The sequence below is a fragment of the Charadrius vociferus genome, unplaced genomic scaffold (genome assembly GCF_000708025.1).
Source record: "Charadrius vociferus isolate BGI_N301 unplaced genomic scaffold, ASM70802v2 scaffold90, whole genome shotgun sequence".
NCBI classification, from domain to species: domain Eukaryota; kingdom Metazoa; phylum Chordata; class Aves; order Charadriiformes; family Charadriidae; genus Charadrius; species Charadrius vociferus.
In genome coordinates this window covers 3,317,221-3,343,640 of record NW_009647222.1, presented here as the reverse complement: position 1 = coordinate 3,343,640, position 26,420 = coordinate 3,317,221, and the positions used below count along the sequence as shown (strand labels likewise).

The 26,420-nt window shown below is 41.0% G+C and overlaps 1 protein-coding gene across 1 annotated transcript in view; it reads right to left on the bottom strand.

Moving 5' to 3' along the window:
* Positions 1-26,420, bottom strand: part of DERA (deoxyribose-phosphate aldolase (putative)) — a 60,901-nt gene that overhangs the window by 6,952 nt on the left and 27,529 nt on the right. The window contains 1 exon segment of the mRNA XM_009879760.1: positions 726-838. Coding sequence (XP_009878062.1) covers positions 726-838 — 113 coding nt within the window.

Genomic DNA, 26,420 nt, shown 5'->3' with positions numbered 1-26,420 from the left:
GCTGATTGACCAGAAGCTCAACATGAGCCAGCAATGTGTGACAGCAGCCCAGAAGGCCAACCGTATCCTGGGCTGCATCAGAAGTGTGGCCAGCAGGTCAAGGGAGGTAATTCTGCCCCTCCCCCTCTACTCCACTCTCGTGAGACCCCACCTGGACTACTCAATCCAGCTCTGGAGTCCCCAATATAAGGACATGGACCTGCTGGAGCATGTCCAGAGGAGGGCCACAAGGATGATCCGAGGGCTGGAGCACCTCTTCTATGAGGAGAGGCTGAGAGAGTTGGGGGTGTTCAGCCTAGAGAAGAGAAGGCTCCGGAGAGATCTTATTGCGGCCTTCCAGTACCTAAAGGGGGTCTACAGGAGAGCTGGGGAAGGACTTTTTACTGGGGCATGTAGTGATAGGATGAGGGGGAAAGGCTTCAAACTGGAAGAGGGCAGGTTTAGATTAGCTATTAGGAAGAAAGTCTTCACTTTGAGGGTGGTGAGGCACTGGAACAGGTTGCCCAGAGAAGCTGTGGATGCCCCATCCCTGGAGGTGTTTAAGGCCAGGCTGGATGTGGCCTTGGGCAACCTGATCTAGTGGGAGGTGTCCCTGCCCATAGCAGGGAGATTGGAACTCGATGATCTTCAAGGTTCCTTCCAACCTAAACCATTCTTTGATTCTATGATTATTTCCTTCTGAGTGAGCCTATTTGGTTAATTTTTATGAAGACAGCGATAATTACCTTGTTGCCAGTTTGCCAGTAGAATTCTCTAATCGCTCGCATCATGACTACTCCAACTGGAAAGGTCGCATTTTCCACCTCCTTTCCTGTAGATGTCTTTATAAAATCAGAACCTGAAAGGAAGCAAAAAGCTTTACGGTAGTTTTAGAACAAGAGACATTCTGTGCATACATAGTTCACACCCTCCAAAGATGTCCTCATGCTTCACAGTGATTAGAAGCATTCTTTTACATTTACATCCCAGTGGTGTCGGTACTAACCTTGTTCTGGTTGAGGCTAGAGCAGGAGCATGATAGCCATCTGGTTTCAGAGCAAGACAGGTAATCCCAGTAGCTAAAGGAACATCCCAGCTCTTAATTCCTTGCTCTAGCTATCAGACTAACAATCTCTTCAGGACAGTCCAATATAATATGTGTTCCTGTACAGACACTCAATATATGTGTATATATACGTTAATAGGAATGTGTCTAACTAACTACAACAATGGAAATTATTTCCTCAGAAAAACTCTGCATATAAATCAACATTTTAGTATTTCCACAAGGATCTTTCTGAATAGAAACAATTTTCATCATTTTTTTTAATTTAACTTTGCATCTATTTAGTCTCACATTTGACAGTCTAGTGTTGCATCTCCCGCAGCTATTTAAAGTGCAAGGAAAGAAATCCCACGTGTATTTACAAAACCAGCTGTGTAATACCGTAAACAGGGGAAAAACACTCTTCTTATGCATTTTGCAATTGTAACATTGCAAATTACTATACTTAAAGCCATGGTCTGATATAATGCAGTAACAAGATCAAAACATCTGCATTATTTAAAGAATGAGCTTTGGCTTTTTTTTTTCTGGTTTCTCACTTGTTAACCACATTCTCCACTGCCTGTCCTGAATGCTTGTGTTGTGTTCTTGTGTGTTCTTGTGCGTTCTTGCTGTTCTGGGCTGGCTTAAAACAAATCCTGCAGCACAATATAACAAAAAGCTAAGAAACTATAAAAAAAAACCCCACATTTGCCTTGCAGTGTATGAACCTGAATTGACACAACACAATGATGAAACTTCTTTAATTGCATTAGGGCGCACTTCATCCCTGGGAACCTACTTCTTAGAAAAGGTGTACTGTGGGATCATTAATTATCAAAAGTAATCGGGAGAAGAAGAGGGATAATTCAAACATCGTGTAGTAGTGCATCATCCACTTAAGTCAATTGGAACTGCATCTGCTTCCACTTCAAAGTTGGCTTAGGGTCCATTTTGTCTCTTATTTGAATGACGATGCTTCTACAACATCCCCTAGAGTAAGCAAGGGAAGTTTCACAACTGGCTCAAACTAAAGAGTTGCCTAGACTACATTTTGACCGTGTGCTGTGGCACACTCCAGAGACATCCTGATGAAGGTTGGCAGGCAGCTAGGTTTCAGCCTGACAGGAAGTTAAGACAAAGCCAGGCATGCTTCTGTGTCCTGTGATTTAAACATAATCGAATGGTATCGCTAACATTGTGTCTTGTAAGACCACGGTTTTCTCCATAGGCTTCCCGTCTGGGCACTCACTCAGCCCATTAGTGATTAAATTGCACCCTCCTATGACAATTCCCATTCTAAAGAGAAACAGTTACTTGCGAAAAAAGTTCTAACTCCAGAGAAAGTGCAACGAGCAAAAGAGGCAATTAATAGTTGATTAAGCTTTGCAAAGAACGGAGGACATACGAGAGACAATTGAGCTACAAATTTCAGAGCTAATCCCTTCCAGAGAGACACTATGGACATCTGATAGTCGCATTAAAACAAGTAACAGTGGAAGTGAAACTTCAGCATTGCCAAATTATATTTTTAATTTCCCTTTCGAAATGTAGCACTTAAAGTCCTTCAGCACAATACTTTTCATTTTTTCTAGTATAAGGTAAGTCAAAGCTTTTATAAGTCTTATAATTACAAGTCTCTATGGTACAGTTTCATTAAAAACTTTCATTAAACAACAGCTGCCCTTGTATATGGTCTTCTAATCAATTTGGTCAAACAGAATGACTTCTAATCAGCTGTTGATAAAAATAGAAGATGAAATTTTAATTCTAATAGATTAACCACAAACTCAAGATAGTCTTCAAAATCCATCTAGCTCTATTCTCCAGTGGATTTAACGACTATTCAGCAACTCATTACTAAATAGAACAAGATGAACATTTTCCAGTTCATTAAAGAAATGTACTATGTATTTTTGCATTGTCCTCATGATTCGTTACAGGGAGTCTTAATTACAAGATAATGGATAATGGTTATTAAATGCAGACTCCAGTAATGAAGCTCTATTCATTTGCGAGCCTCAGAGACTGCAAAGAGGGGAAAATAAAATTACTAGCTTCAAAAGATTAACGGATCAAATTATTATTCAATTTTGAAAATCTCATTCAGACTTCATAGAAACAAGAAGAGATTAAAAACTAGTATTAGTACAAAAGTAGTGCATTTATATATTTATTTTTAAATAATATCTTAAGGCTATTACCAGAATAATCAGCTTTAGATGTGATTATTAGACAAACATACAGCCAATTTAGTAGCATCCTCTAACAATGAAAACAATACATTTTTATTTCCTGAACAAATTCTATTTATGACACAAGAGCTTGCAAGCAGGATTGCACGCAGCCTCTCGCAGAGGACAGAAGATGCACGCTAGCAGAAAGCGCCACAATGGAAGGTGCTATTAAGGTTTAGATTTCAGGAATGAAAAGGGGGATTTAAAAATCAACCACTGCCGTAAAAAGCACCTCATTAAGTAGACTTTATGCCAACCTTGTAATAATAAGGGAGTATCACCAAGTCTATTTCTTATTCAAGTTTCCAAAGACAAGTCTAAGGAATGAAGTTCAGCATGAGTTTCATCTGGAAATTTAAGCGATGATTTAGAAATGAGATTTGTCACCCACCATCCCTTCTTGTCTTGAGTGCATACACTCGAAAAATCAAGGCGAATGTTAAAATACACCTTGGGTGGCTTTCTTCTTCCTTAGGGTAGGTCACGTGATTCAATGAAACATTAAATCAAAGACTTAAAAAAAAAAATAGTTCTTCAGGGTAGATTTCTAGGCCCAGCGAGCCTTGAAAAGGCCACACTTTCCACTCTTTTCCAACGCGTAACCACAAGAGTACATTGCCTTTCCAGGCAGCCAGTCACAGAAGACTCATTGAACCAGTAAAGAGTGGAGACATCAAAGCCTCGTTGAACCACAGCAGCATCAGACGCCTGTTTCAGGCGGGCTTGCTGCCAGCCTAGTACCCCACCTGCGTGTGACACATTACAGCACCACAGCCTGGCAAGCACAAACTGCATCAGCCTGCTTTAACCAGAGACACAAATCTGAATAAACCTTAAGAAATGTGAACAGTGCCACAGTCTTCGTTTGAGAGGCTCTCTCTGGTCGAGAGCAACCGAGCTCTCAGCACCACTGGGAGCCAGACCACTTGGGCTGCAGTCACGCATCTTGTGAAATCAGGAAGAGTATTTTAAGATCTTAAACCCCCTCTTCCCTTGCGCTCTCACCCCATATACACGCACAACCCTCAGTCACTGCACTCCACCAAAGACCACTCAAAATAAGTCAGCTGAATGTGCAGATGCTGAAAAGAAACTCAGTCTTCATAGCATGTTGCCTGAGTCCATACCTAGAGGTCGAGATGAAGACCATTATATTATTTCTATTCTGGATACTCACACCCCCTTATTTATGGTAGCACGTGAGCAGAGGTGTAAAGCTGAGGTATACCTTAGCTGAGTGACTCACTCAAGGGCTCTGAGCAAGCACTTGGCAGAGCAGAGATTGAACACCCCAGTCTCCTGAAGGCCAGAAGAGCTGTCGTGACTGGCCTGCCCTACTGCTATCCCCTACATCATCTCGAAATGCTACAAAGCTTCCCAGTCCACGTAACACTGAAGCAGAGCATGAGAACTGGAGAATCTTATTTAGATGACAGCATCCAGGAAACACACTCTGGTTCCATAATTAAGCAATAAGGAATAATAAGCAGTATAGCAATCGTGGAGTAATCACAACCTTTTGGTTGTGAAGTGCTTCAAATGCCCTTGGGGAATGATTATCTCCTGACAACTACAGACTTTGTGTTGTTGCCTTACTCTTAATAAAGAACAAAGATGCGTCTGGCAGTTTTAAACAATAGCTTAGAGAGAGATGCTTGCAGAGGGACAATTATGCCATGCTACTTTGTAAGTACTTGCAATGAGCACAAATATATCTTGGTTGCTGCAACTCAGATATAACAATATGCGGTGGCATAGGGTGAACACATACCCTTCCAAGACTTCTAGGACTGGTGGCAAAAAGAGGCATGCCGCTGAGGGGACCTGCAAAAACACCTGCTGTTTGTGCTGACAAGGTAGCAATGATAAAATAGTACATTATCAAATGTGCATAAAGTCCCATTAGCAAGTCATCTTTCTATTTTATGAGTACCTAAAATGAGGGTCTTAAGATTCATGCACAATTAGCCTGACTAGGGGTGACCAGGTTATCAACCCTCTGAAAATAAGAGGTAGGGCAAGATATAAAAGGCTAATGCAGTAGCTAATTCTTGTCAGTTGAGTCATCGTAATTGTCTACTTACATGTCCTTATCCTACTCCAGTGGCAAGATAAAATACATTCCCTGCTAGCTTAACTTTGCCTTTGAGGAGAAGAAGAGAATACAAAGCTGTGACAACTCACTTTAGCAGTAGCTCACCAAGTGGCTTTAACTCCATCACACACAGCTATACTCCCAGACCACTTGTTTATGGGCCTATGCATGTTTTCACATGCCCGTGTCTAAGCCACCATTTAGAAAAATGCTAGCTTATAACTTGGTCTTCTGCAAACAGCCTATTTTTTGCAATTCTTTTTGGAAAATTGCCTGCACAGGGCAGGGGCAGTGGGTGGGGTGGGAAATCACATCTTAGGTCTCCATGTCTAATGCCTGTTTACAAATAAGACAACCTTTCTAATGACCCATCCTATCGTCTCAGCTTGGTTTTCAAGACAGAATGGATGCTTCCTCTCTTCTATGCCACCTCCAGTAATGGGCATTTTGCAGGCCAAATGATGCCCTTAGGAACACTGATGCATGTCCACGAAGGGACAAATTATTAAGTCCATACTTATGCAAAATGCCCTGTAGATGATGTCTGAAAGAATTCAGCATTGCTGAATTATGCATAGCTCGCTAATGCACTATTATAGTGTCTACCACAGGTCTCCATAGAATACTATTACTTAATTAGCATTAGTTTCTTGTGTGTTCATTTAAAATGTGTTTCTTTAGAAGGTTCAACAGAAAGATCCATATCACCTTCTGTTGCTCAGATATATAGCACGGGCTCTGGCTATTTGTAGAGCATTCCTTCCAATGCAATCTCTTTTTGGTATGGTGAAAGAGAAGATAAATAATTGACATGTGCTTCAGGCTCAAAGGCCACAGCTGGAATCCCTGTCAAAGGTGGCTCTTGGCCTGAAGGCTTCAAACCACACTAAAGCACAGGAGGAAACACGCTCCCAGTCCCCTCCCGTATTGCCAGGCAGAAGCAGTGTTGGAAGATGCCAGGGTGCAGGAGCAGTTCAGGCAATTACATGCTGCTGGAACAGCTATTCCTTTTCCTCTCCAAAGAGGAAGCAGCAGGATATCTTCCCAAGAGTGACTAGTGGCACCACATGGAAGCTTAAGGAATTGCTGTATTGTTATCTGCTTGTTAAATTTCATGTTTCTTTACAAAGATTTCATTTGTCTTCTTTAAAACTGTGTACTATGTATTACACTCAAGGGCTTTACAGTGTATGACCTATATTAACCTTATTTCATTTTGCAGATGGCATTACTGGAACTGGTTAAGCAGTTTGCCTAATGATACATGACGAGCCAAAGGTAGAAAGAAGAAATAAATCAATGCATCCCAACACCCAAACCTAACCTTACTATAATCAGTGAGAAAAAATACACCTTTCCTCTCAGCTTATCCACTCACAATGCTGTTTTTCTTTACAAAATATTCTGTAGGCTGTTTTTTGCCACCTGCCTTCTGATTTTGAGCAAGACACAAACTACAAGAGATATCAGTGCAAATCTCCTGTCTACTCTAGCATAGGCTCAGCTTGAGAGCGCATCCCAGTGCACCCGGGGCAGAAGGCAGTGTTGGAGGCACAGCTTTGGCCCCAGATGCCCAAACCCATGGCCTCCTCTGGCCCGATACCCATGACAAAAGAGAATTGGGCAGCTGTGGCACATTGTATCCAGTAGAGAGAGGAGTGAACAGGGTCAAAGGAGTAGCAGAAGTGGCACGTGGAGATAGAAATGTGTCGGTGACCATTAGCTTTAAGATACGCCTGTTCCATCAGCTACCAAAATACCTGAAGAGTAGGGAGTAAGGGAGTAGAAGAACCATAAGCAACTGAAAAAGGCATGGATAATGTGCTAGTGGTGAGAGTAGCTGCAGCACCTGCATAAAACCTAGTGGAAGTGTTCTGCAGCGTGCATGGAGGCACAGAGCAGCAGACTTGCTCCCCCTGATTGCCACCAGCACCATCATCTCCACAATTACCCAGCAGCTACCTACAAAAAAGGCAGTCACATCTTTCAACACCTTGTTCCGACTCCTTACTGCAAAGATAGTGATGGCTGGATTCTGCAGGTTGTCCAAAGTCATAATTTGCATTAAAAAAAAGCGCAAAAGATTATAAAGTAAGACATTATGTCTGTACAGGGATATGGATGTTAACCGGGTTTAAGAGGGGGATGGTGACTTTCCCTGCTTTGGCAGAGTGTTAGTGTCCCGCATAGAGCAGCTAAGGCATGCCGGGTGTTTGAGAATGAACCACGACATTCATTCTCATCACTTTACAAGTAACACACAGGTCGCTGCTAAAACAGGTGGTTGCTCCTTTGTGGAGCAGCATAAAGGTTGGTCCCTCCTTTGAGATTAGACGCAGACACTCAGATTCTCAGCGCTGAGCCACGTGCTCCTGCTGGGCTGGGTGAAAAAGCAAAATGCTGTGGGAGAAACTAGACTTGATTTGAAAATCTCACCCATTAAGCTTCCTTTACAACACTGAATTGCATTGCATCATTTACTTCTTCACACTTAAACTAACCTAAACAACGATAAACTACCCTAAACCGTGATATAATTAAAACAGAACTGATCTAGGTCAGGCTTTTTCCCTCTTGGCATTCTTGGTTTTGGATCAATATATCTAAGTCTCTCAAAATGTTGTCCAGTACATGACATATTACAGACTGAGGCTAAAAACCCGATATATCTACCAGTAATAGCACTGCAATTTGGAAGAAAATAATAAATATGCATGACTGCTTAGAATCACAGCACTACACAGCATATTGCATACCATGTTTTAGCAGCCACATTTAGCTTTGTGCTTTTTAATGTTGATAGCAACTTTGAAACAAATATGTTAACATTAAAACTCAGGTATGTTTATGTATTGTCTATTAGCTTGTAACAAAATTACTTAAATTGAAGAAATAGCTGTTTAAAATCCATTTTGAAATACTCCACACTGAAAAAAACAAGTAGAAAATCAGTCTACTTTATCAAGAAGATGCTATGAATTTTAAAGATATTTTTAAAAACCCATACATAATAGAGCCAAAATCATGACACTTCAATGTCATTTTGAGTGTTTTTCAACACCTCATGATAAAAGCAGTTTAAGATTCTGTTCTGACTCTAACCCAGAGAAAGGCAGGATTGATTTTTGAGATTTAAAAGTCATGTCTTAATGCCACGGTCAGAATCTGTCCGGCATCCAGCCTGTTTGTCAGCAGCTTCTGCAGGTGAAGACTTCAGCACTAGGGGGATTTCCAGTATCAAAGGCATTTCCCAAGAGCACTTTGTGGCCAATGTCAAGCTTTTGGCTTTGTCTGAAAAAAAATAAATCTAAGGTTCCAGATCTCACCAGACTCACCTGTGATGTGTTTGTTTCCTCCTGGCTTTTACAAATCAGGTAGAATAGTTTATTTAGGGGCTTGCGTAGAGAGCTAAATATTCCACTTCCAGTAATCATGTGTTACTAGGAAAATGTTAGGCACTTCTAGTTTAATTTTTACTATAGTCTTCAATACAACCCACTTAAAAACACGTAGATTCTATCATGAACTCCCGTGGTGCAGGCGTTGAACATTCTCCTGATGCAACAAATATCCGAAGGGTAACACTCTGGAAGGCCTTTACCTACATGTAAGCCAGCACAGTAAAATGGCAAGCTATGGTTGTTTTTAAAACATACTGATCTTACTCACAGCTTCTGCTTCCCAGAAGTTTTTGCTCCTCCGAGTATTTCCTTCATCTTTCCCCACCTTCATAATTCAACATGTGGCAAAACTGCAAAAGCCCTCATGCATAGGCTGCAACGTAGGTGAGAACTTCCAGGTACTGACCTGGAAGTCAGTAGTCACTATAGCGGCCTTCCAGTACCTAAAGGGGGCCTACAGGAGAGCTGGGGAAGGACTTTTTACTGGGGCATGTAGTGATAGGATGAGGGGGAAAGGCTTCAAACTGGAAGAGGGTAGGTTTAGATTAGCTATTAGGAAGAAAGTCTTCACTTTGAGGGTGGTGAGGCACTGGAACAGGTTGCCCAGAGAAGCTGTGGATGCCCCATCCCTGGAGGTGTTCAAGGCCAGGCTGGATGGGGCTTTGAGCAACCTGGTCTAGTGGGAGGTGTCCCTGCCCATGGCAGGAGGGTTGGAACTCGATGATCTTTAAGGTCCTTTTCAACCTAAGCCATTCTATGATTCTATGTTTCCACCACTGTCAGTAGGTTCCTAGCTCTTCAGGTAGCCTGAATACCAAAAAGCCTGCATCCCTTTCAGTGAAAAAAACCAACCAAAACAGCTGACTGTGCAACCTCCAAGCAGGAGGCACCCCTCTGCTGGGGGTCAGGGAAAGACACACTTCTGTTTGTTTAGGAAATCTTTTTTCCCCCATTGCATTATTAACGATGTTTACATGGCAAAACTAACAATTTTATTTCAAAGGGATGCTTTATGAAGGCGTGTTGCTGATAAATTCAGACTTTTCTGGCATAACAATCTACTGAGCACTACTTTAAAAAATGAAGGAAATAAAAAAGACCCTTAAGCGCTGTCGGAAATAGGCAGCAACTCATAAAAAGGTATTTAATATGCTGGGGTATTGTTTCTCCACCTCCATTTGTCAACAGCCTGTGTGCCAATTTGGTCACCGACTGCAAGCACGGTGAGCATCTCAAACCAAAAGTACCAACAATCTGATTAAACAACTGTCTGGGTTTTGGTTAAAAATAATTGAAACTGATACAGAAATGCACATTTAGTTAGTCCACTGGCAGAATGAAGATGATATTTCAATCTTCAAAGCTACGGTTTTACATTTTAGAAAACCTACACTAAATATATATTATCATTTTGTACTTTGGCATTTCACTCTTTTTACTGAAATACTGTGAATGAAAGAAATTGAGTATCAAACTCTCTTTGTGTTATTTGTATATATATCCTCATAGGTATTTAGTGACAAGTTATTAAATGTCACTGTTCATTGAGATGGTACATTTTATGTCTTTCTTAAATAAAAAAAAAAAGAAACTATCTAAAGTTTGCAGCTTTGCATGGTAATATTTCAGAGCTTGGCTTTGGTATCAATGGTTTCTTCATCTACATTGACATGTTCAGAAATAGAAGTGGTCAAGCAAAACATTACCTGTGTTTTACCAAATCATCACTTGCCAAACTGCAGTGATAGTAATGCTGTCACCATCACACCAGGAAGCATGACAGCCTGGTCTACACCTTTCCTTCTGTAATCCTCAGCTTCTCACATAAATAGCAAAAAGTTGCAGTACTGGGTCTCTATTTGAGCTTGGTCCTAAGCATGCTCTGTTTAGGTCATACAGAGCATAACAGTAAGCAAAGTTACCCAAGGCTGCAACCCACAGAAACGGGTATTTCATGCGAACACGCAGACCCTAGCCCGACAAAAGTAAAGCCTTGCAAGAGGCACACTTTTAACTATGACTTCTAACAATATTTAAATGGGTATTAATATAGGAGACAAAAGGAAAACTAGGGAAAATGTGGGCCCGTTGTTGAATGAGACAGGTGCTGTGGTGACAGATGATGCAGAGAAGGCGGAGTTGCTAAATGCCTTCTTTGCTTGTCTTCACTGCTCAGGCCAGTCCTTGGGAGATCCAGACTTTGCAGGTAACAGGGAAAGTCTTTACAAATGCAAGGATGCGTGCCAGGGGAAATAGTAGACGTTTGAAGGATTATGCCCCAAGTAAGGATGCGTGAACAAGTGCTAGGCAGCTCTGGTGGCTCAATTAAGCATGCTTCATCTCGCTCTTTGCTCCCCACGTGCATGAAAGGGTGATTTATTTGAAATGAAATCCATGAAATGTGCTAATACCTGCTCTGGTGTTGATCAGGCTTAATGTAATAACCTCCTCTCCTTTTCGCTGATTCTGCTGAGCAATCTGACGCACTTGAAACTTTTCTTCTCCTGAACAGCTAGTATTAGCCTCCAGAGGCCTTTCTGTTAAAAATAAACCCACCACCGAACTGCCTGAAACAGGAGCTAGGGAATATTTTCCTGTCCTGTTGGGCTTGATTAGATAGAATCATAGAATTTTTAGGTTGGAAAATACCTTTAAGATCATCAAGCCCAACCGTTAACCTGGCACTGCCAAGTCCACCACTAAACACCATATCTGTACGCCTTTTAAATACCTCCGGATAGTCCGTATTAGAGGGAGACTCTTGAAATAAATAACTCTATGTTGAAGGAGAGTGGATATTCATAGTGTAGGCAGACCCTGGGTGGTATAAATCAGTGCAGTTCCAACAGCTCTGTGGCACAGAGAGCTTTAAGGGAATGGGGAACCTGGTCATTGCTGGAGGGCCACGTCCTTTCCCAGCTCAAGGAGGAGCCCAAGAAAGCTTTTTTCCTCCCATCCACTCTTGCAACTGGATTCCAGCTGTCCCTCCACTTGGCACATACAGTACACAAACATAATTATAGCATAATGCCATGCCGTGTGCGCGGCTGCCACGGCGGATAATGAGCAATTAGGTGGCAATGGAGAGAGAAGGGGAGGGAGCCCGGGGAGAGGAGCGGGAATAGAGAGCTTCTCAAACTCTGTGGAAGGAGATGTTGTCTCTACACTTACCGTCAGCTCGAGGGCTTCGTTCAGGAGGCCGTTGCGCTTGCTGTGAAGATAAGCGTTGGAGCTGCCCGTTTTGGCCACTCGAATCCTCGCAAGCCGGGCTTTCTGTGAAGGAGGCAAACAAGCTGAAGTTAGAGCTTGGCACGCCGCGTGGCCGGTCCTGTGCTGGCAATAGCAGGAGGAAGGAAATGTCAGGTTCTCGCTCTGCCTGAAAAAGCCTGGGGGTGAAATACAAGGGGTGTGCAGAGAGGACAAAGCGCTGTTGAGAACAGCTCGTGCAGGTCTGTCTGCGGGGGTCGGGTGAGTATGTGTGTCTGTTCCATCTTAACATGAGAAGGAACTTCTTTACTTTGAGGGTAGTGGAGCACTGGAACAGGCTGCCCAGAGAGGTGGTGGAGTCTCCCACTCTGGAGACATTCAAAACCCGCCTGGACGCTGTCCTGTGAAACCTGCTGTAGGTGACCCTGCTCTGGCAGGGGGGTTGGACTAGGTGATCTCCAGAGGTCCCTTCCAACCCTGACCATTCTGTGATTCTGTGATTTTCTGTAGCAACTCCAATTATTCAGTGTCAGGAGTGGGATCATAAGATATACATAATCTGAAAGAAAAACATGAAAGTTTAAACATGATTTTTGGGTTTTTTAATAGCAGTCACTTTTAATTAAGTAAATCTTGATCACGCCACGAGTCTAAAAATCAGGAAGTTTAAAAACCTCTCACTTGGCTCTTCCCACCCCCATCCCAATAGAGATGCACACATTTCAATAAAGCAGCTGCTTCTCACAGATAATGAATCACAGCTGCAGTCACAGGGAATTAGGTGTTCAGCATTTCTCTACATCAGATTACATACATAGGTATCTAATAATTATTTACATGGGAAAACACAGGCCTGAAGGTGAGTATAGCAGTGTTGCATAGCCCTTATCTATCAACTAAGCACAGTATTCACTTTGCTAGCCATCTTCTGTAGAGTGCTTTAAGGCCCCTAGACATTAGCCCAAAGCAAAAACTCGTTGTCTCCATTTAATTACCTATCTTTTCAAACTTACAGTGATCAAAATGACTGAGTTAAACAAAATGGTTACTAGTAACAGGAGACTGTTGTTAACCAGCAAGCTAAGGTGGGTGTATATGCATAGAGTTCAGAAGAAAAAGATGCTGCTGCATGCAGTTTGCTTCTCCAATGTGAATTTATAAAGGGGAGTGAAAGTGCAATATCAAGTGAATTAGCAAGAATTAAAGGACTGAAAACCCAGGAACCAATGAAGTCAAAGAGAAATGGAAAATGGATTCAGCCCCCAAAAGATAAAATTATTTAACAACTTATTAAAACAGTTCATCATCGTAATTAAAATCCAAATGCCTAGAAAAAAAGTGGCACAAGAAAGGTAATTATTTATGAGGAGACTTTAAAAAGCCATTTACTGTGAATTTGAGAGAGAATCAGCCTGAAAAAAGTTGGTAGTAAAAATAAATTGTTTGTTTATTCATAAAATTTATTTTGGTCTAGCATACCACTAAGAATCTCCAACATCTGCTCAGGGCAGCTGTAAGTAACATTAGGAACACTCAGCCAATTTATATCTTTCCTTTTTATTAAAAAATAAACAGGTCTTTTTAAATTATTCACTAGTAAATTAACATAAAAATCAGTGCTGTAGCAACTCACATTTTGTGGAAAGGCATCTGCAATCTTTGTATGAACATGATGATCTAAACCTTTCTATGTTTCACTGACTACTTTACTCTTTATGTGATGTCCCACCTAATTTAGCAAATGAAAACGTAGAAAACCTACAAGCCGTACCAGAGTCACAGCCGTGAATAATAGAGAATGCATCGCTGGTACCTCAAATGCCATATTAGTTGCCTCCTTCCAACTTGAACAGATTGTGTTCTTACCTTCCTTTTGCCTTCCGCCATTTAAAAATTCCACTCAAATAATCTCAGCTCCTCTCTTGCTTCTGTCTCTCATGATCCAAACATTAGACAATAACCTCAACTGGCAGAACCCTTCTCTGAATTATTTCTGAGTAACAAAATGCAGTGGTGTTAGTAATTAGTAATTATTTGTTCTCATCTGCAGCGTTTTCATACAGAGACTGCAAAGTGCTCTGAACATTCCTGTGTTTCACTCCAAAATTGTGTCCTTAAGACAGTAAAACAGGCACAGAAATCCTTCAAACCTAAAGGCTTCTCTTTACCCCTCACTTACACTTTTTTTTTTTTTTACTTAATCTCTTGAACATTTCAGCAGAAAAATATATTCCTTTCTTCCTAAGTTTCTCTCCTGCCTTCTGTTCTTACTTCCTAATACAAGCAAGTCCCTGCAAACGAGCTCACCAAGAAGTTGTTCGAAAGCACAGAATAGCTCTGTTTACGTTACCAGGATTTTTTTGTTTCACTTCTAAGCAACAAACCAGCATTTCTGCATTACACTCTGGAGACAGTTAGTTTAAAGCTAAGTGAGCTGTTATTCTAACCCAGGCGCTGGAAATCACATCACTACAATAGCACAGGGTCCATCCAGCTGAAGTTCCCGGAGGACCCTGCCTCGAAGCTGCAGCTGGCAACCAAGCAAACTGCTGTGAAGCTAAATTTGCTTACATCCAGAGAAGCTGCAAACACAGTACCTGATTACAACATAAAAGTAACCAGTTAGCCATCAACAGCATGTATATGCTACCTCGTTATCAGAGCACCACCTGAAAATGCTACCCCTTCTCTTACTGGGGACCAGAAGCCATGAGAAACGTGGCATCTCCTTCCATCACACCCCACCAAGCTGCTTTCTCATCCTGGAGCTTGGGTTCATTTCAAAGCTCCATTTACGTGTAAGGCTTTGTGTTTCCTTTGAGCTCTCTACACGTCCATTTTCTAGGACTAGTGGGAAGGAGGCTTTTGAAGATATACGACTCATAATTCTGCATGGCATAATTTAAGTGTAATGTGCTGCACAGAATACGGAACATTGTCATCTGTCTCCTTTCTGGTCCATTAGAGATGGATTAACAAATCTTTGTGATAAACTACAAGATTTCACCTCTGCAACGTTTGGGATAGGCTGGTAAATTGGACATTGCATTGGCAGTGTAAGTGCAAAGGTGATGGGAGGAAGACTTTTTGCTTAAGAAAAAGTCCTGTCATCATGAAGGAGGAAGTTTTTCTACATCTTACATTTAAGGAGAACTCAACTTGAGATATCAGCTGCAGTTGTACAGTGCAAGGAAATCACTTTATAGTACAAATGCTAGAGGGGAAGAAACATCAGAAGTACAAATGACAATCAGATGACAGATCCCTGTTGACTTGCCAAGAAGACTATGGACTTTGCTGTCATCTTTGTCTTTGGAAAAATCCTCTCAAAAGCAGGACTCTTACAGGCAGCTCTGGGAAAGCTATTGTCTCCGGTAACTATAAAGTAAGCATAGTCAGAAAGTAGAAGTTGTCTTTTCTGAGAGATGCAGAAATTAATTTCAGAAAAGGAATTTAAAAATACATAAATCAGGAACGTTTCCCAGGGGTTGAAATTCCAAAGTACAGTATCAAAGAAGGGAATATCTTCCATTTTTTTTCAACATCTTCCATACACGGTTTGCACTTTGGCAACACAAATCAAAGGAGCGCAGAAAGCCTGGGAGACGAGCTCCAAGTAACCCAGGCACCTACCAAGGAAGTTCAAGTCCTTTGTGCAACTTGCCAAAAATACTGCAATCAACCACAGAGGCAAGCTGGAAAAAGTCATGGAACTCTCCTTCCAAACACCACTGAAATGAGCACGTTGCTGAAGAATATTGCTCTATCCTGTGGTCATATTCTGATAGAAATATTTTCCTTTGAGAAAAGCCTGACAAAGTCTATTAAGAAGACCTCTTAAATTCCAGTTTAAAACTTCCATTTATAAGGAAGGGAAAATGTTAAACACGAGCGTAAATGTTTGCACTTGAATAGGCAGTCCTGTTTAGCTCTGAGGAATGCGTTTGTAGCATCATGCAACTTGGCAGCCAGCTCGGGTACTGAGCTTGTTTCTCTGCACTTAGTGATGCAACACTTAGAAATACAGCGTCAGTACCATTAGGACGTGAGCTGTCAAATTTAGCGATGTCTTTATATTGATCCCAGTGTGTTTTCACATCCAGTTTATTGGTAAGGAAACCACCCATAACCTCCTTAGAGCAAACTTCTTGTTCCATATGACTAATTTTTGTCCCACTTTCATGTCTCAATATGTATTTCACTTACGTTTGTGTCCACCTCTTGTTATGCTTCTTTGTTTTCCACTGGATTCCTGTTCCTTATGATTAAAGGGGTTTATTCAAATGAGTGTCCATACTGTTTTAAAATAACCTATGGATGTTCAATGTCACGTATTCCTAGCGTATTTTTCCATTCAACATCTTTCTCTTTAGAAGTCCAATTTCATACTTCTGCTGTCATGAGCATGTACCTTCAAATTAGACAGGCAGGATCACAAGGCCTTGCCACCTTAAAAAGCAGTAAAAAAAATCCCAGGACCCACAACTCGAAAATCATGCTTAGTTTATTTCCACATCTATATTAAGTTTCTGTTAAGGGGTTGGATTTTCTAACTAGCGTTCCTACTTGCAATCTCTTAAAAGATACTTTAATATTTCATAAGCCAATTTTGTAAAATTGATAGATACAGTAAATTAAATATTTATTTCTATTTTTCACTGGTTTAGTAGAATTTAACACCTGCTGCTAACACAATAAAAAAACAACTTGAAATATCAGAGAAATAAATAGTACCCTGTACATCTATTGATTTTACATAATATTTCCATGTTTTAAAATTGCATTCTCTCAAACCATTACCTTCAATACCAGAGCTTCACAGATGCAAAGTTTTTTGCCAGGAAGCCGTGTTATTTTGATGGCATGTTTGACTAGAACTACTCACTGTGCAACGATTTCTGAGTCTGAGGTGATATGAAACTTCAGAAGTTTTAACTCAAATTCTAACAAATTATTTAACATAGAAACAAGGTTTCATTCATGGGGAAAATTAACGCAACAAGGGTGCTTTCTCACCTCTCTGCATCAGTTGTTATAAATTGAAAGTATACCATTTAGATATTCCTTAATTAACATGCTTTGCAAAGATCTTGGGTATCAGCAAAAGAAAAATGTTATTCAGGCATTTAAGATAGTTTGTTAATAGAGGGTTGACCCCTCTCAACAGTATGTTAAACTGTCAGTACCTGCCTACTCACTGTAACCTACTATTTCACAACCAGTTTCAAAGGTCGAAGCATAAAAAATAGCCACTTTCTTACAGGTTGAGAAGCAGAAATCTGCAGATCAGGGTTCAAACCCTTCTCTGAGATCTAGAGACAAGTCCTGGGATTTCTGGGCAGTTAACACACTCCTGCTCCTCTACCATTTCTTGTAGGGGCATACTGCTCATTCCATTTTGCTCAGCGCAGGGAGAACACCAAAGCACAGTAAAACAGGCGTACGGGAGGCACAGAAAAACTCTTTCATTTAAAAGAACATTTTGAGTGGAGTGCTATGAACACAGCTGAAGGGAGATGACCTCCCTGCTGCTACGGGCAATGCCGGTCAATCATGTGGTGAACGATGCCATCAGCCTGGAGTACCACGGCAAGCTGTGCCAGCCCCCACCTCCACTGTCACTCCCAGGGTTATCTGTACTTCTAGTACATCAGAGTCAGCAGCTCCCACCAGAGAATTTCCAGACTTTCTCTTGCTCCGTTTCCCAATTTCAATCGTGACCAAGGGTATTCCATCTTCACGCACAGGCATGGAAAATTTCTGCCTTCTAATGAGAGGAACATATTTCTGCTTATATCTTAATTTACTAGACCTCAAAGAGGTCCTGTAAAATGTGCAATGTTAATTTTACATATGGAAAAACTGAGAAGCTAACAGAGCTGTCAAAGGTAATGATAAGTTAGGAGTCATTCTGCTACCTCAAATAATTCTACCTGTCTTCTGGCTTCCTGACTTAACCTGGTATTATTCTGGTGAGCAGTGCTTGGAAATAGCACTGTTTCTATTAGTAAACTGGGATGGTGGACGGGAAAGTGAAGCGATGTTGTGGATAACACAAAAATCAAACAAACAGGTACAGACCTGAAAAATGTCATCTGTTTTACACTGGTATTTCTTCTTTGACTTCAGCAGAGGGTGTATATTGCTATGTTCTGATTACAGTAGAATACTGTTAATAGAAGAGACCCTTCCCAAAATTAGCAAACTGAGTTGCCAGGCATTCTGGTATGACAAATATAAATGGCCCCAGATAACTGTCTCCCCTCAGATATGGCTGTATAGGCTAGTGCACAGTTCAGTAAGCCCATAAATAAATGCATAACAAAACATGGCATCGCATGCACGTCTGGGTTTCTAGCTTAACAAACTGCAAACAAATGAGGTTTTACCGTATACATTCTAACTCTGTTCTCACTTCACAGACTCTGTACTTTTTTCTTCCCCCAACATCTCTGTTTCTCTTACGTATTACTTCTGTCCTCTACTTATCTGTATAGGGTTCTGTTGCTCTTTTGACTCCTCTGAAAAGACTTTTCATTAGAGCCTGCCCTAGTGTTTCTCAACCACTTCTCATTCCTTCACTTCTGGTTCCCTATACATACATTATTGAGTTCCAGACAGATTTTTAAGTCTCATTTTGCATTCCTTCAAGGTCTGCTTTACTCAAGTCCAACATTCTTTTTGTGTTACTGCTCTTTGTATGGACTCTCATCAGTAATTCAAACCTGAGGATATTGTGATTGCATTGTTAGAACTTTTCAACTCCAAGCTTATCTATCACGCCTACATTATTTCTAGTGATTAGCTGCAGTATCACTGTTAAGCTTGTAGGCAATTACATCATTTAAGGGAGCAGCCTTGTACTGCCTCACTGAACATGCAGCTATCTGCATTTTTATACCACTGGCTTTTTTATCCCCCCTCACTCTGTACCAGAATAAATGAAATCACAGTTCCTGTAGAAACCTGTTTTAGACCTATTGTATTTAAAGACCATCCATCTTTTGATCTAACTCCTAACTCAAAAACTTTTTTAGTCCATAATACCATCTGAAATTTTTAGACAGTGTCACCTGTCGACCTGCTCTGTATCTTGGTTTTCCACAGCATGTTTTATGCTTGTTTCTTGTGCTAAACTTTCAGTGATGTTAACCAGAGCTCTGAACGTGAAGAACAACTGCAGACTATGCAAAATGCAGGACATCTGCTGCAGCAAACAGACAGGAAAGTTATCAACTACTAATATAATTCCATAGCGTTAATTACTGTCCTGATGAGCCTCTTACAGCAGCCAACTGCAACCACTTCTACATATTCACGACAGTAAGCAACGCTATGTTCCTAAAATGACATACAACACTGCATCTGCATGATGCAAAGTGCTGAAGTAGTACAAACTCTGCAAGTTCAAATTTATCTGAAAATTTTGAAGGAATGGGCAGATATTTGGACAAATGAGGTATTGTCTGCACGCATGCAGACAGAAAAGAGCTGACATAAACATCGTTTTATGCGCTCTCAGTAAACTGACAGAAATTCAGAAATGTGCTCATGCCCACGCTAGATCTAATCTGTACTGCCAGAAGATCACAGCCAAAGAAAGTTGGGATTATTCTCTACGATTTGACAACACAGGTGGGAGAACACTCCCTTCTGCACTGTATATTGTTCTCTGAAGACGAGCAGTCCGATGCAAGAATACGCCGTGTTTCAACATCTACCTTCCTCTGCCAGCGAGCTGGAACAGCAAGCAATCCCCATCACACCTTGGACTCACTTTGACTCCTGCTTGGTTGCAAGGCGAGAGGAAACGACTACCAGATTGTGATCAAGAAAGCCTTAGTCATCAGTCAGGCAATAAGTCCTCTTCCTACACATTCAAAAAGTAAGGACTTACCAGCTTGTCCCCAAGCCCTAAGCTGGACCTCCAGACCAGCGCTTAACATCATGTGTCACCCTGGAAAGCACTCGGAGACAGTTCACACCTGTAGAAAGGAGCTGCCAATTTTGACCCAGTCTGCTCTCAGAAGATGACAGCCTCGTGTTGCCCCTGATTTCTGATGGACCTTTTACAGGGTAAAGTCTACCCTTTCCAAAATAAACTGTAAACGCAATACACTTGGTTCTATTTCAGATGCATAAAATGAGACATAAATTGAAATTGTTTTATATGTTACCATGGCTCCACCCTTTGTTTGCCTTTCATCTGGAAATGCTCTGGGCTCTAATAACTGACTTACTTAGTATCAAATTGCAGCTGAAGCTGTAGACACATAATTAAATCAAACTTTTCTTTAAACATAATACAACTCACATGCTATTGAGGGGACCCTCAACTTTTGGGTTGAGCTTGGGATTTAAAGCCAGGAACTCACAACTGATCTCAGCTTGACTTTTGACTTGTCTGTTATTATCTATGTCTCATACTTCACAGGGCGATTGAAAGATTTATTCTGCTTACGTCAGTGTGTGCTTTGAAGACGTAAAGTGCCATCTAAGAGCCAAGTATTATTACTTATTCAGGAGTCTTGTTTCCTACATTAGTTGCATTTGCGCAAAGCATGCCTAGCCTTTCTGTTAAATTTTGCTAGTTTCTTCCCTTCCATTTTTCATGAAACTTTTGCTTGGTAGAAGTTTTGGATCACAGTTGTCCACATCCAGCAGTAGGAAAGTCATCCCTTGCACCTAGACAGCTGCTAACACGTTTACAGCCATACTACTTCACCCTGCTCAAAACAAATATTTGCAAGATAGTTCTCAAAACGACAACAGCTATCGGTACCTTAGAATTTGTCTTCCCGTTATTCATAGTAAAAATGGATCCGCACCAGTATTAATGACAGTATAAAACCCTTATTTAGAGCTGGGGTAAAAGCTTTGCATAGCCAGGCATTATCCTGCGATGTTCCAAACCACATTTCTTGGACTCTCTCTTCTTAGAATTATTAACTGTCATATCTTTCCTTAATTCAGGACTAAGCTTTTGTGCAGTGAGATGTTCCAGTCTTCAAGATTTTTGAGGAAATCTCTTCATGCAGTACTTCTCTGTCCTGAGTTTTCTTTGTGGGAACCTTGTGGCACTGGTCTCTGCTTTTATAGACAAAGACTGGATACTACAGCCTTCAGCCAGTTTCTCTCTGGATCCAGCACAAGGACAGCCTATTTGTGCCTTTAAGTTTTGGTAAGGTTTTCTGTGACAATGCTAAGTGTGTATTAACTGGAACCATCCCTGTAAAGCAGGCTGAAGCCTGAAGGACTGATAGTGGACTCTCCTGAGAACTGCAAGACACAGCTTTTCTTCACTGTTTGGCTACATTATTTCTGTTCACTTTGGAATGAACAGTATCAAAGCATCTAAAAAAATTTCTGCTGACACATTTAATGTGTTTTAATTTTCTTCTTCTAGACTATCAGCATCAAAGACCTTATTGCCTCAGCCATCTTCTGCTACTTTTTTCAGGGTTTTTTGTGCTAGAGACTTTAGAAGTTAGTTTGCTTTAGCACTAATTCCCTTTCTAAATTAAATTTTTACATTAGTCAGTATCTCAACTTACAATTTATTTGACTAACTGCTTAATGACCTACGAAAAAATTGTTTTAAACCCATACATTTAGTAGAGCTGCAGAAGAACATACATCACTCTTTACTGATCTTTGCACAGGTACTTTAGGTATATATAATGAAAACATATCTTTCACATGTCACTGGTGTGTTTCCCTTAGCTTCCCAAAGAGGGATATAAAAGTACTATCAAGACCAGTTTTTACAGTCAAAATGACAAAGATTAAGTTTTCACTTTTAAAGTAAAGTACATTTACTTAATCACTTCATCCACCTCTCCCCCAGTCTGCATATCTTAATTAATACAAATTGTCACGCAGAACAATAAAGATTTTGTAATTAGGTAATATGGTTAAAATGTGATTTTCCAAAATGTCGTGGTATATGACTGAAATATGCAATTAAGTCATTCACACATTTACTGAAGCATTCTTTTCCCACTGCAAGTTCATAATTTTTCCCTTCCTTGTCTGGCTTCCTTGGCAGTTTCTGATGTTTGTGTCAAAAAATGTTAAAAAATGTCCTACTTCTCACAAAAGAACTGTGTACAAGACCTGCTGTTTTTAAAGACACCATGATGAAGAAACACAGAATAGTTCCTACTGGTATGGGGAAGTCAGGCATTCCCATTTGTGTTCCATAACACTGTTTATTCAAAGATGCTACGAAGACAGATTTGAGCATCTCCTGTATACTCACACAAGTATACACCAGACAGTGAAAACCACGAACTAGTTTGCTCTACTGATTATCTGGAAGCTGTCTGCTAGAGTCAAAGATGCAGTCAGTTTCCCTTGAGAAGCTCATGTACTCAAACCATCATCGAGACTTCAAGAAGCTCAAGAAATAGCACTGGACGTTATAAACCAATGACCAAAATTCCCTGATTCAATGCTGAGATTTTCTCTTGGTCAGCTCTCTGAAAACAATGTGCTTCTTCGGTAGCGACACAGAGCCACTGATGTGCAATCCTACCTGCCATTATGTCCTCCTTAGCACTGTAAGGATTATTCTTGCCAGGTGAGTCACTGTCCCAAGAGGGCTGTCAGCCTCTTTCACTCAGAAATAGGTTCTAAAATATTCCAGAAGAATTTATCACATGTCAGTCAAGTCTGTAAAAGTTAAAAGAATTTAAGAGAACTGGGTGCCTGCTCCCACTCTGGTGCCTTTCGCCTTATGTACCGTGCTAGAGAAGGAAGAAAAAGTAGTCACAGTACTTTGGAGATATGATTTCAGACACAGGAGGAGCCAAGAGCCACTGCTTCAAATAGAGGCAAATTATTTTCACACTTCACTGTGAAGCAACACTTTTCCCCAAGTTGTTTCAGGTGCAAGCATCAACATCTTGTAAGCAGGCATGTTGTGCAAAGCTCCGTTCCTACAAGTGGCCTCCACCTGTAGTGCACTGCTGGGATCTGCACGTTTGACTGCGCTCAGCCACGCTTACTGGTGTGCAGCGAATGGCTTCCACTGAGTCCTGCAAGGGCTGTGATTCAGGGTACAGATGTTTGCCTACAGAAGCGGCCTATGCAATCTGCTTTGAACATAAAAGTGCATGGGCACACCACCCCAGCCTGAGCACGGCCCTTAGCGTTCTTTTAAGATCCCAGTCACATTTTTTGGCCTTTTACCATCCCTTCTCAAGTCAGTGATCTGTGCAGATGGCCTCACATCCAGTGGCTGAACCCCCACCTGCTAGCTAAATCAAACTAAATGTAACATGCTGTGGTTCTCAGCATACACCAATAATTCCTCAAGCCACCACAAGGAAGATTGTCTACAAATTTTGGAAAGTTATTTGGGAGAGGAGACATCTGAGTTGTACTCCCTGTTCAGTTAATTGCTTTGGGCAAAGCAGAGCAACGTTATTGGGACTGAGATCCTTAAGAGCAAATACACTGGAAAATTGACCTTTGTGTGGGAGAACCTCGGTCAGAAAGACCAAGTCCTAGATATCCCAGGCAAGCTTTTTAACCACGGAGCTACTGATAAATCAGCATTGTGTTACTCTCTCAGCTTTCTGAGTCTCACAAATGAAACACATGGGTAATACATATATTTTATATACACGTTGCAACACATCTAGCAGCTTCATGCTTCAGGACCTAGGTGAATGTGTGCATGCTCAGCAAGGGCAACGTAAACATCATTTATGAGGGAGTGTGATTCTGCCCCTCTACTCCACTCTCGTGAGACCCCACCTGGACTACTCAATCCAGCTCTGGAGTCCCCAGCATAAGAAGGACATGGACCTGCTGGAGTGTGTCCAGAGGAGAGCCACGAGGATGATCCGAGGGCTGGAGCACCTCTCCTATGAGGAGAGGCTGAGAGAGTTGGGGGTGTTCAGCCTAGAGAAGAGAAGGCTCCGGAGAGATCTTATTGCGGCCTTCCAGTCCCTAAAGGGGGCCTACAGGAGAGCTGGGGAAGGACTTTTTACTAGGGCATGTAGTGATAGGATGAGGGGGAATGGCTTTAAACTGGAAGAAGGTAGATTTAGATTAGATATTAGGAAGAAATTTTTCACTGTGAGGGTGGTAAGGCACCGGAAGAGGTTGCCCAGAGAAGTTGTGGATGCCCCATCCCTGGAGGTGTTCAAGGCCAGGCTGGATGGGGCTCTGAGCAACCTGGTCTAGTGGGAGGTGTCCCTGCCCATGGCAGGGAGATTGGAACTCGATGATCTTTAAGGTCCCTTCCAACCTAAACCATTCTATGATTCTATGATCTGTAAGTCTAGGATTTTGCGCTCCCTACATGGTAGGCTTACATTATGCATAGTGAAGAGAAAACAGGTTAAATACTGCACACCACATCCTCAGTTGCACTGATATAATCACATGCAAGGCAAGGCTGTAAACCAGATTATTGGAGGCTGTGACCACTTTAAAAAAAACACAGTAATTTTAAACTGTATTACTTTGAAAACTCAGCTTAGAATGCATCACAATGAGCACTTTGAACAGCATAGCTGAAGGAGCAGCAAATTTTGGTGTAAAGGACAGGAGAAATTGGCCAGAGGCAGCTAAACTTCTAAAGCCAGTTTTGTAGTTGAATCCATGATACTGTGTAACAAATTTCCCCATATAAAACCAATTACTAGGGTCAAATTTATCAGAGTTGTTGCTTTTTTATCTTCAGATAAAAGTTGCCAAGGCTTGCCATATCCACAAGATCATCTGCTTTTTTTATTTCTTTCTTTTAAATCGTGGCACCGGTTGAAAAAAAATATGGATACTAAAGTTAGAATTTAAAACTGCTGTGCCAAATTACTTTCTCCCCCAAATGCTAGAAATACACAAATCAAACAAAATTCAGCTGGAATTTGAGGTTCTCAGCAGTTCTGACAAGTCAGAGTCTGAAAATCTGTCCCTCGATACATGTACATAGGGCACCAAAAAATTCTTATTTTTACACCTGCCCACAAAGAAAAAGCAAGAGACCGAAAAAAGGAAATTACTGCATATATTGAGATGGATATGTATCTTATAAAATGAATAACTACGCAAGGAAAATCATTAACAATAGAGCCATCTGCTGTATTTCAAAAAAACTACACCATCAAAAAATCTGAAAATGTTAAAATGCTTTACAACCTGAATTTTTCTCTACTCCATGTTACAAAAAGTGATCATAATGATTAACACATCAGTTTAAATGACAGGGAATGTGTATTTCCTACACCTCTTCTAATTAAAAGCAATATTTACTGGCATAATACTGATCCTGTGTATCTAATGATACTAATTGACATTGTAGCTGAGCATGTAAGAAGCCTGAAATGCCTCCCATTCCATTTGCAGTAGATAAGCACAGTGTTGTGTAAGGAGACAGTGAGGTCAGCAGCAAGTTGAATATTGATTTAAATACTGACAAAGACATTTGGATGATTTTTTCTGCTCTAAAACAAGAAGAAATTCTAGGTCTGAAGAGCTTACAGTAGAAAAAAAAATCTACACAAAACTGAAGGAAAGTTCAGAAGACAGACTAACCCAAGTGGTTCTTAGCTTATCTTTACACTTCTATCAATAGACTTGAAAAGCCCTCTTTCAAGCACAGTGGAAGAAGCAGGGTGTCTAGAACAGAGTTCAAAGAACATAGCCTTATCAGGCAATTCCCAGTTTTGCATCTTAAAGATGGCATTAAAACACAGCCCTAAAATCCTGGTTAAACTAGGGAAAATTGTACTAGCGCAGCCCCAAAGCAGCAGAGAGAATAGAGAATATACTGCTGTAAATCTGGGCTCAAATGGGTGCTTTGCTACATTCAGTCTGCAATGGCTATAGCTATGCAAAAAAGTAATACCTACAAACTATACATAGCCCCTAAAAACTCTATCCTGCTCATGGCAATGTGTATCTTAGCCGAAAGGTTGAGAATAAAAGACAGACAGACTCCTAAACATCAGGTCAGATGTAATCGAGTTTTCAAAGACAGGGAAGACAGAACACCTTTTGAAATGCCAGTTAATTGTTGGTAGTGAGTACCACTGCTTTTGAGTGTCCCAATTAAAACCAGTTATAACCGAGCCCATCCCAGCACTGGCTGGAGCATGCAGCGTTCTTCCCCTCGCCGCATTTGCAGCACAGTTCATTTCCCGAATCACACTCTCATAGAGGCGGTTAGAAGAAGTGATAAGAAACCAGAAATGAGAGCTGACAGCACGAATCTTCCCAGGAAAGATCCCCCTGCATTTAAAACAAACTTACGAGCCACCTACCTACACCACGCATGTAGCTCACCACAATTGCCTGGATAATATGTGTATCTGCCCCAAATGTATGCGTCCTTATGAAATATACCAAGGATCAGATGTTTGACAACAAATATTTGTTCCTACACATTTTGTCATTTAGATGTTTTAAGTGTTATTTAACATTTCATGCAGTTTTTGTAGGTT